General features: G+C 38.2%; 2 protein-coding genes across 3 annotated transcripts; one reads left to right on the plus strand and one right to left on the minus strand.

Moving 5' to 3' along the window:
- Positions 1-5,292: 5,292 nt before the first annotated feature.
- On the plus strand, positions 5,293-8,150 carry LOC133868731 (pentatricopeptide repeat-containing protein At3g57430, chloroplastic). Its single transcript, XM_062305713.1, has one exon. It carries the CDS (start codon positions 5,404-5,406, stop codon positions 8,089-8,091), a length of 2,688 nt encoding a protein of 895 aa, XP_062161697.1. The 5' UTR covers positions 5,293-5,403; the 3' UTR covers positions 8,092-8,150.
- Positions 8,151-8,651: 501 nt separating this feature from the next.
- Positions 8,652-11,497, minus strand: LOC133868621 (small ribosomal subunit protein mS33). Of its 2 annotated transcripts, XM_062305552.1 has the most exons (5): positions 11,110-11,493; positions 10,762-10,870; positions 10,001-10,229; positions 8,895-9,114; positions 8,652-8,842 (listed from the first exon to the last, which is right to left on the minus strand). In XM_062305552.1, exons 3-4 carry the CDS (start codon positions 10,216-10,218, stop codon positions 9,021-9,023), a joined length of 312 nt encoding a protein of 103 aa, XP_062161536.1. In that variant the 5' UTR covers positions 10,219-10,229; positions 10,762-10,870; positions 11,110-11,493; the 3' UTR covers positions 8,652-8,842; positions 8,895-9,020. The 2 variants fall into 2 exon arrangements, with proteins under 2 accessions (XP_062161536.1, XP_062161537.1); XM_062305553.1 differs by lacking the exon at positions 10,762-10,870 and having other exon boundaries at positions 11,110-11,497.
- Between the last annotated feature and the right edge of the window lie 404 nt (positions 11,498-11,901).

Below are 11,901 nucleotides of genomic sequence, written 5' to 3' on the forward strand. Positions count from 1 at the left end.
CAAAAGGGTTAAAAAAAAAAAAAAAAAAAAGAAGAAGAAAGAATCCAAAAAGACACAAATTAGCAAACGAAGAAACTTTTACAGAGGGAATTCTGTCCTTTTCTTCAAATGGGTAGGGGGACGGCTACTTTCCAAAGAAAAGCATAGGTGACAACCATATTTTCCTTCCCTTTTTCGTACGCATGTGTTCATTTATTCTTTTAGATAAGCTTACCGGTCCAACTAAGACATTGGCAATTTGTTTATTTTTCTTCTTCTTCTTTTTTTGTGAGAATGTTGACCTTTAATCATCATAAAAGGAGAAAAGATAACAATTGAACAAAATTCAAGTTTGAGTCTAAAGTCCCTATATCAAAATCATTAGATTTGACATCAAGATGATATAGATGATGTTATTTAACTTACTTTTATAGTTTATGTTGCGACAAAACTAATATTCTAGGATCACCAAAGAAAGTAGAAATATAGCACAATAGCAAATTACCGTAACACAAACTCAAGGACACCAAGATTTAAGTGGTTCGGCTTAACAAGCCTACATCTACTGGCGGAGACAATCCAGGAAAAATTCACTATTAAAAGGATGGAGTACAAAGTGCAATACAAAAAGAAGCGACTCAAATCCAAAAGCCCCAATGCATGTATGGCTTGGAACAATCTCCAAGACAGAGGTACAAACGTTTTGTGTATTGTGGGCAATTTTCATGTGGTTTTTTTATTTATTTGTTGCTCTATGTGGATGACATGCTTAGTGTTGCTAAAAGTATGTTTGAGGTTAAGAGATTAAAATCTTGAAATGCAAATCACACATTCACTACAGTTTATGGGGGAAGTACCTTTCATAGTCATTATCAAAGAATCAATCAGTTTCGAATATCGTGGCAAGAAATTCATCATAAAGTTGCTAGTTTTTATCAAATTGCTATAACTCCAGAAGTCAAAAACTTTCCTATCGCAATTACCACCACTGGATACCTCCTTTATTCTTGATCTATGAGTGGTTGCGAGCTAAATATTCTTGCTCCTTTACCTTCTCTTTTATGTAATCCATCAGCTAATGGACTTTGAAAAAAGAAGAGACTAGAATAAGGAAGAGAGACATAGAATTAAGGTAGTTCGGCTAATGATCTATATCTACACAGTAAGACGTTTTTTTGGCTACATCTTTCTTTTTCATTATTTGATGGAGAAATTTCACAAAAAGGGTATCAAACTAGCGCGTGTTTTCAATAAAGGGTACCGACGTAGCAAAATGTTCAATTGAGTGTATACATTTATCAAAACTATGCAATGTTGGGTATTCCGTCACATTTCGTTCTAAATCGATGACGGAACCCAAAAATCATGAATTTCACGTGATTTTTTAAGTAAAACTTCCGATTATGCCCCTCATTCCTTCGTTGGCGTTGTCCGCTTCGTCTGTAATTTTCTTGGCCTTGTTGGGAGCTAGACGAACCAAAGGACACCAAATCTCAGTGATTTACCGGAAGTCACAAATTTCACGATGGTGAGCATTATCCCTGGGTGCTCGGCCATGCATCCTCATCCCATATGCAAGCGCTTCGTGGTCGTCGCATCCGCCAAAGAAGGACACCTCACTGGTCGACGAGAATTCCGACCGAGCACTGGGCCCGACGGAAGACACGCTCATTCACCGCATGGAAAGAGCTTCCCAGAGACCATTTGGAGAACGTTAATTTTTTTTTTTTAACAGGCATGGACTCCTACTTGTTGCTACTGGCGTGGACGATCTCCATGCATGAAGTTGGTGCCCATGCAGAGCGTCAAGTCCGGCTCAGATTCTTGTTTCTTTGCGGCAAGTCTGGAGCATGGTTGATGCAGACGTTAAAGGAAAACTTGATCCTAAAAAATCCTTCCCAGATTCGGGTAAAACTGGTATTGGTGATTTTTACAATCTTCCCATCTCTCCTTTCAAAGCCTTGTAGGTGGTGACAAAGGGTGCATGAAGCAGTTAACAGAAAGAGAAGAAAAAAAAAATGAAAGGAAAGGAAAAAGAATGAAGCAAAAAATCCTCTGTTTTGGAACATAAAAACAGAGTTGAACAGAAACAATCCTCCTCCTTCCTTTGCTGCTTGGTGGAGTGAAAGAAATTAATATTAGGCTAGGAGAAAACATAGGATTTTTTGTTCCAGCTCTGTTTTTATGTTCCAAGATAGAGGATTATTTGCTTGGTTCTTTTTCCTTTCCTTTTAGTTTTTTTTTCCTTCTCTTTTTGTCAACTGCTTGATGGGCGTGTACAGCTTCATTTCCTTTTGTTTCTTCCGATACAAACCAGAAAACATGGCTGACGCAATTCTCTCAACCTTCCTCCAAGTGTTATTTGATAGAAGACGCGGAGGACAGGCAACTTACAGATCCTTGTGGGAAAGTGGCTTCATATGCTTAAAGATGCTATCTATGATGCAGAACATGTCTTAAGGCACTTCTATGTATAAGTAAATCAGTAAAGATGGTCTTTTGTTATCTTGTTCTCCTCTTCTTCTCTTCTCTGTCTTCTTTCTTCTCTTTGTATTTCTGTTTCTCCACCCAAATCACACCCCAAAAGAACCCATTTGTATTTTACAGAAGCAACCTTCTTCTTTGCTCCTTTTGCTCTCCGTATCGACGAATGTAGGCCTTGTAAGCTACAAATCCACCATAGAGCCATGCTCCTCCACCGTTCCACTTTCTCTCCGAGTTCTCTTTGATATACTCTCCAGGTCTTCCTTTTTAACTCTGTTAGCACTTGTTTTCTTCATTTGCGGTAGCTCAGCAGCTAGCCCATCTCGTATCAGTCAGCAGCTCCTCACAGTGTTGAGCAGCAATGTCACCAACAGGGTTGAGCAGCAGCAACAGCAATGGTTCCAATCTCCATCTCCATCTCCATACTCTGCAGCAAAATGACGCCCAGTCCGACACATCTTAGCCGTTCCCAGATTTCCTCAACCTTCTGCATCAAAGGGCGTGTTCTCCGGCGTTAAATCCACCGATCCGCGCCCTGCCGTCACCAGATTTTCTCACCAGAAACCACCCAGCTTCCTCTTCATTGTTTCCATGTTTTCCTCCATATTTTACTGCATGATTCATGGGATGTCGAGTTGGGAGGGCAGGTCGGTGAGTTCGTCGATGGTGGGGATTGGGGTGGAGGGGAGTGAGACAGAGATGGACCGGAGAGTTAGGAGGGCAGTTTGGGTAGTTTAGGTTGAAAAAAATGACAGCCCATCAAAGACTCATTTGTTTAGATGAGGGGCATAATGAGAAGTTTTGGTTAAAAAGTGACACATGATGGGTATTCCGTCAGGAGTTAACAGCTAAGCCCGACGGAATACTCGATATTGAACAGTTTTGATAAATGCATATACTCAATTGAATGCTTTGCTATATTTGTACCCTTAATTGAAAACGTGCGATAATTTGATACCCTTTTGTGAAGTTTTCTCTTATTTGATTGTATAGATTGACTCTATTTATCGAGGGGTTTTTTTTTTTTTTTTTTTTTTATTTTTTATGTCCATACAAGAAAGGGAATGTAAAATTCAAACTAATGATCTCCGCTTCATGAGGCGTGATCCTTAACCGATTGAGTTTCATAAAGGAACAATTGTAAAACTTTACATCATTTACTCAATAATGTTACATAGTTAATGCTATAGCGTTAATGAGAGCCATTATTGAGTAGATGTTAAACATTACAAATAGAATTCAAAACAACTATCGTACGTTGTCTTCGGATCGATGTCTCAATACTATGAGTGGTTGCAAGCTAAATATTCTTCCTCCTTATCTTTTCTTTTATGTAATCCATCAGCTAAAAGAAGAAAAAAGAATCAGGAAAGTGGGGTTGTTAACAAAAAGAATAGATGATATGGTTACTTTTATATAATGAAAATAGATCATTGGTAATTACACTTTACACCATGCACTAAAAATGAAAATAGATCTGCTCCATGCATGTTTGAGATACAGACGATCCAATACAAAAAAAAGTCATCTATGCTCACAAAAGAAGAAAAAAGAGTAGAAGTTATCCATGGTCCATTTCAAATGCTCCACTCAAGATGATATAGTAATAGTTTCTTACTGAGCAATTCATGTAACAACTTCTTCCCCTATAATAAGGACCGAATGTCCTCCTTCACTGCACAACTACTAGTCTTTCTTCTCACCGTGGCTTCTCTTCACAGACACTTTCTTACCTCCAAACTCAGCACCACCACCACCATTACCACTCTCTTCACAAACCCATGTGCATTCATACTCTCGGGCCTTCAAAACCATTTCAATCTTTTCCGGGAAGCCATTTTGGCATGCATCCAAAATGAAGATCAAAGATGGACATACTTTGGGCTGCTATAAATTGTTTCATCTCCAGGCAATCATAACCTATAGTGAAGGAGGATGACTGAATGAATCTCAACTATGTTTGCTTTGCTAATTGCTCCCTCCTCTCTCCAAAGAAAAGAAAAGCTTTTTACAAAGTCTACGAAAGATGCCATTTATGATCAAATATTTTTGCAGATGTTGATACAACTCGTCCATTGTGTGTACCTAGAAATGAAACAATTGACGATCTGTTACCCAAGTATCTAAATTCGGTATAAAAGGATCTCTGTCCCAATGTTTTCAATTTTAACAATTAAGTCTTAAGTTTTTCTCATTTTTCAAATAAGTCCATTTGTCAACTTATTGCTCAAGTTAATTAACAATATGTCATATCAGACCAATTAATTATTAACGTTATGTTACTTTCATTTGACGAGTCATGTGCATGCCAACTGTATGTGTCAAATGACACATACTTTTAATTAAAAAGACTAATGCAATAAACTATATTTTTATTTCATAACTATCCCACAATAATAATGTGACAGTCCTAACCAAACCTTGAATTAGTCTTTATTAAAAAATAAATAAATAAATCTAAATGTTAGTTAGAATTGTCAAATTAATTAGTATCGTGAGATAAAAATGTGGTATATAACATTATTCAGTTACAATTATACAATAAAGATTTTTTTTTTTGTAAAATCTTTATTTAAGGTATATTTGTAATTTAATGTAATTTTGTCACGTGGCACGCATAATTGGCTTATGATATATCAAACGAGAGTCACGTAATATTATTAATTGATTGATCTGACGTAACATATTGTTTGACGTATATCAAATTTCTACGGACTCGCTCCTCCAAAGCCCAAACAAATCATAATATTATAATAAAAATTGAGAGACTTTGATGTATTTTGTCACTTCAACTTTGCGATAAGTCTCAATTTTTCCCTCTCTCTCAGCTTGTGAAGTAGAATAGAGTATCTTTCTTATAGCCCATCTCCGCCAGCCAAAACTCAAAACTTGAGAAAATAAGAGTAGTCCAGGGCATCACAACTGTAATAACTTCCAGCTATGTCATGCTGCTACACCCAACCACTTTCTCCTCTCGCTCTGCCATTCTCTTCACGTGCATCGTCTTCCCTCCAAACCGATCACCGCCTACCCACAGCCCTTCAAAAACAGACTCGTTCTCAACCCCTCCCCACCACCACTCTCACCGCTTCCTCTGCAAAACCCTTGTCTCAGGACTCATGGGTCGAATCCCTTCGCTCCCAAGCGCGGTCCAATCTCTTCCAGGAAGCCATTATGACATACATCCAGATGTTGGCTCTCGCGGGTATTTCACCCGACAACTTCGCTTTCCCGGCTGTCCTCAAGGCCGTGGCGGGACTTCAGGACGTAAATCTTGGGAAACAGATTCATGCCCATGTTTTTAAATTTGGGTACGCCTTCTCTTCGGTCACCGTGGCTAATACCCTTGTTCATATGTATGGGAAATGTGGGAATATAGGGGACGTGTACAAGGTGTTTGACAGAATGACTGAGAGGGACCATGTTTCTTGGAATTCCATCATTGCTGCATTGTGTCGCTTTGAGGAGTGGGAGCTTGCTTTGGAGGCGTTTCGGTTAATGCTGTTTGAGAATGAGGCGCCTAGCTCGTTTACGTTGGTGAGTGGCGCGCTAGCTTGTTCAAATTTGCGTAGGCATGATGGTTTGCGGCTTGGTAAGCAATTGCATGCGTATAGTTTAAGAACAGGAATTTGGAAAACGTATACCAACAATGCTTTCATGGTTATGTATGCTAAATTAGGAAGGGTTGCTGACTCGCAAGCTTTATTTGAGTTATTTGAGGAACGTGATATGGTTTCATGGAACACCATGATAAGTTCCTTCTCTCAAAACGATCAGTTTTTAGAAGCATTATCATTTTTGCGTCTTATGGTTCTTGAAGGAACTAAACCGGATGGGGTCACCTTTGCAAGCGTACTTCCTGCCTGTTCTCATTTGGAGATGTTAGATAGAGGGAAGGAAATTCATGCTTATGCCTTGAAAACTACTAACTTACTCGAGAATTCTTTTGTGGGTAGTGCTTTGGTTGACATGTATTGCAACTGTCAACAAGTTGAAAGTGGTCGCCGAGTTTTTGATGGTATCTTAGAGCGGAGCATTGCACTTTTTAATGCTATGGTTACTGGTTATGCACAAAATGAGCATTACGAGAAGGCCTTGAACCTCTTCTTTCAAATGGTACTTGATGGAATTTGTCCAAACACCACCACAATGTCGAGTGTTTTGCCAGCTAGTGTGCGCTGTGAACTGTTCTCTGACACAGAAGGTATGCATGGGTATGTAATAAAGAGAGGTTTGTATAGGGATAGGTATATGCAGAATGCACTTATGGACATGTACTTCAGAATGGGAAAGATAGAAATCTCAGAATATATATTTAACGGCATGGAGGTCAGAGATATAGTATCTTGGAACACAATGATCACTGGTTATGTCATTTGTGGACGCCATAATGATGCACTTAACCTGCTACACGAGATGCAAATGATAGAAGAACAGAACAAAGACGATAATTGCGAGGAGAAGAACATGGTTCCCCTTAAGCCAAATTCAGTAACACTTATGACAGTTCTGCCGGGTTGTGCTTCCCTTGCTGCACTAGCAAAGGGGAAAGAGATCCATGGTTATGCCATCAGACATTTATTGGCATCAGATGTTGCAGTCGGTAGTGCACTAGTTGACATGTATGCAAAATGTGGCTGCTTGGACTTTTCTAGGAGAGTGTTTGATCGGATGCCCATCAAGAATGTAATCACCTGGAATGTTCTCATCATGGCTTATGGGATGCATGGGAGAGGGGAGGAAGCCTTTGAACTATTTAAGGATATGGTAGCAGAAGGAGACAAGAACGATGGTTTAAGGCCTAATCAAGTTACATTTATTGCAATTCTTGCAGCGTGTAGTCACTCCAGGATGGTAAATGAAGGCCTATACTTATTCCATAGAATGAAAGAGAACCACGGGGTTGAACCTGCACCAGACCACTATGCTTGTGTGGTGGACTTGCTTGGTCGAGCTGGTCAACTAGAAGAAGCATATGAACTTATCAATACCATGCCCCCTGAGTTTGACAAAACAGATGCGTGGAGTAGCTTGCTTGGTGCTTGTCGGATACATCAGAATGTAGAAATTGGGGAGATTGCAGCTAAGAATCTCCTTGACTTGGAGCCAAATGTAGCTAGCCACTATGTTTTACTGTCTAATATCTACTCTTCCGCCGGACTCTGGGAAAAGGCGATGGACATCCGGAAAAGGATGAAAGAACTGGGAGTAAGAAAGGAACCTGGGTGTAGTTGGATTGAGTTTGGTGATGAGGTTCATAAGTTCGTGGCTGGGGATGGGTCACACCCACAAAGTGAGCAGCTCCATGGATTTCTTGAAATCCTGTTGGAAAGGATGAGAAAGGAGGGGTATGTGCCTGATACTTCTTGTGTACTTCACAATGTTGGTGAGGAGGAGAAAGAGACTCTACTCTGTGGGCACAGTGAGAAACTGGCGATAGCTTTTGGTATTCTCAACACCCCTCCTGGAACTACCATTAGAGTTGCCAAGAACCTTAGAGTTTGTAATGACTGCCATGTTGCTTCTAAGTTTATCTCGAAGATAGAAGACAGAGAGATCATTGTTAGAGACGTGAGGAGGTTCCATCATTTTAGGAATGGAACTTGTTCCTGTGGGGACTACTGGTAATAAGTGCCGGAATTCATTTTTTTTGTTCCGAAGAAGTAACAAAATTTTGTTTATTCTGACATTCATTTTGTAATTGAGATATACCATGTAAAAAAATTGGTTGAATTTTCAAAAAATTCTTGAAGCCGCGAGGTATTGATGAGGGTGAGTGTATAAATTAAAAGATTTTGGTAGTCAACTCTTAATCACTACTCTATACTTTACCTCTGTTTGTCAATCATCAGATCTCTTGTATTACTCACCCATCGAGCTTCTAAAGCCCCAATATTTTCAGAAGTTGTCGAGCTATGAGAATCAGTATGAGGTTTCAAGTAATGCTGTTTGTGGTAAATATAGCTTTAACCCTATAAATTGGACATCATTGTTCAGCTTACTAAGAAAACGATGGGTATAAAAAAGTTCCAGTTATTTTATTTGCCGTCTTCTCAATTAACAAACACAGCATATCAGCAGTTGAACTCAAGCTAGCTAAGGCAAAACGTAAACACACATAGGCATGCAAGGCACATATACATGTGAAAAAGGAGCAGCTGCTCAATTCATATGTATGTTGCTCACAATTTACTACTACAACCAGGGTAAAATGTCTGTTATTCAGAAGAAAATGGATTGATTCCTGAAACCTGCTTTCAGGCAAAAACAACTTAGGAAAAGTTCCTAGAGCACATAGGAAATCGGCAATTCATATCACTCAAAGCCTGAAAAAGCTAAGATTCATAGCACAAATCATACAAAGACCACTAGAAAGGATAAAGGAATGTCAGATAATTTTTTTTTGATAAGTAAATAAAGTTTTATTGAAAAAAGGAATGTCAGATAATCAAATCTGAATCACCAAAATTCTTTGAAGTGTTCACAAAGAGTCCAACTACTAACAGCCTTATTATTCATAAGATTACTCTATCCAATTCCATCAACACTAAAAGATATCACTTCTTTTTACGCTTGGCAGCTTGCTTTCCTTGACCCTTCTTAGGTGGTCCCTTTCCTCGACGCTTCAACATTTCAAGCTTAGATAAGCGCCTAGGCAAAGCACAATATACACATATGTTAGATGGTTCAAATGTGCATGGATCCTATCCGCATAACCATTAAGAGCTACTAAACATTCTTATATAGTACAAATAATCAAACTTCATAAAAACATTCTGGAGAAATTCTTCTTAAAGTACATAGCAGTCTTTATAGATTGCATTAAATGCAAGACTACATTGAAAATGAAGGAAGAAAAGAAACAGTTTTCATTTCATAAAATATACTAAGAAATTACAATAAAAACACATAAATACTGAAACAAAAGTAATTTCTTTATAATTATTTCCAGCAAATGAATGAATATATATATATATATATATATATATATATATATATATATATATATATATATATATATATATATATATATATCTATAATGATAGCTAAAATATTCACTGTATTGATGGATATTTTAAGAAATTCACAGTCAGAAAGGGTTGCAGCCCTAATGGAAGCTTCAAGCAATAACACAACCTTCTAGATTGTCTAGTTTAAGGAGCTTATCCACATTGTATGAAGAACTTAATACTCAAAGCTATATGAGCTCTAGCTCAAATGGTTTCTCCTCTTGTAGAACCAAGGTGGAGGGTTTTCTCTGGGTTCCTTAACTACTATGTACGAATAAGGTGCTGCTTGCCTGTACAAAACAGGCAACCATAACAGACACTTGTTTTTGTTGACTGCTTCATCTCCACACTTATAAAGACAATAAACTGATTAAAAATCCTCTCATAACACACACCTCTTCTCATCACCCAATAAGGAAGCCCATGATCCTAAAAACCTTGGTATCATGACAAGTTCCACGAAGGAAAAAGTAGTTGAAAAACCTAAGAAAATATTTCATGGCAGAGAGAGAGAGAGAGAGATTACTCTTGTTCTCCACGAGCCATCACAAGAGGATCATCCTTCACAATGTCATGTGGGTACCATTCAGCAACTTTGTCACCAATGAGCTTCTTGCGTAACAACTTGTGTGGTGATCGCTGGCCTGTTGGATTAAGTACATGCCCAAATATCCTTGCTCTCGCTTCAGTCACTCCTTCAGTGACTACCTTGGCCAGAATGCTCTTTAGCCCACCAGTAGCCATCGTCACTTCACCTTCATAAACCATAACCCATAAGTCAAAACAGAAGCTTTTCAGTAAGATTTCGAGTACCTGATGGTACTCCAGGAACACTCTCAAAGCACAACTACATGGGGTTAACCTTTAGCACTACGAAAAAAAATCATGTTGCCAAACCTAATAACTTGGAATTTAAGGAATCCCAAAATTATTGACCTAGAATGCCACCTCGGAGCCTCCAACACCACAACTGCGTGCTACCAAAGCTAAACTATGAAAACTTGTACAAATTCAATCCCAATTTTAGCATCAAAAATGCATTTTCACACTATTACAAGAGTATCAACCATTACCATATTGCTTGCACACGATAATGCATCAAAACACGAGTGCCCAATAACCATTAGCGACGTTTACATATTTAAGCCCTTACTATATCCCAATACCAGGTTTCGGCATTTTACCGAACAGTTTGCGTGCACTGAGTATGCAATAGTCTGAGAAGTCCAGCTTTGCCAATTGACCCTAACTACTAACTAAGTCAGAGAGAGAGAGAGATTTGCGTACCTGATTGATATTGCTTTAGGGTATATTGCTTTAGTACGTTTCCTCTTTTTTTGGACACATTGATTTCTTAAGAACCAAACGGACCCTCAGATTGAGTACTTTTCAAACCCTAAATATCAACAACAAAAAGAACAACAGTGCTACCACAATCACGCTTAATCTTTTAATCGCTTATACTTCAAAAATGAAAGCATTTTCTGAGGCAACAATTTGATTTCACAACTCAATGAATGTATTCAAACATATGAAATGCACGAAATCGCTGCATGTACACCAGAATATAAAAAGAAAACGAAAACAATAATATGATAATTACAGTAAACAAAAACAATAATGGCGATGGAGTACCTGATCGGAAAGTTGCGCCGGCGAGAGAGAGTCTAATAAGACTCGCCTCAGCTCTATTTTTAGGTTATATATATATTTTTTGGCTGAGTGGGTTAAGATGTAAGTTGGAGATTGGTGCAGTCTTCAAAGTCTCCTGTCGTTTCGCGGAGAATGTAAATGTAGGCAATTTTGCAATTTTTGCTTTAAAATTTGGGGCTTTTCTATGAACAAAAAGAAGAAGAAGAAGAAGAAGAAGAAGAAGAGAGTGTAGAGAAAACTAGAGAAGTGAGGAAGATAAGAGGAGACGAGGAGACGGAGGACGGGAGCAGTGAAACTGAAGGTTGTGCTTGTGATTCTGTGAAGGCTTGATTCGCTTGAAGGTGAGTGCCTGAGTGGTGCTGTCGTGGGACCTTCAACTACGTCTGGGGAGGAAATTTTATTATTATTCTTATTTAAATTAGGAATCAAATTATTCAAAATCTCAAATGTGATTATGTGATTAATATGATAAATAACCAATTAATCAAATATGCTTTGTTAATATTTGCCTTTGATTGATAGAATTTTTTATATGTTTTTATTATTTAATTTGTTTTTTCAATATTTAGTCTAGATTGAATTCTTAAGAAACTTACAAAATAAATACACAAAAAAAAAAAGATTTAATATGAAGTTAAGTTTAACTGTTTAAGACTTGTTTTCTTTTATTTTACAAGCGGGCGCACATATAGAATGACTATATATACATATTTATTTATTTAGGTTCGGTCCTCCCCCACCAACTGATTCCTGGCTCCGCCCCTGGCAAAAGGC

The sequence above is a fragment of the Alnus glutinosa genome, chromosome 5, assembly GCF_958979055.1.
Source record: "Alnus glutinosa chromosome 5, dhAlnGlut1.1, whole genome shotgun sequence".
NCBI lineage: Eukaryota > Viridiplantae > Streptophyta > Magnoliopsida > Fagales > Betulaceae > Alnus > Alnus glutinosa.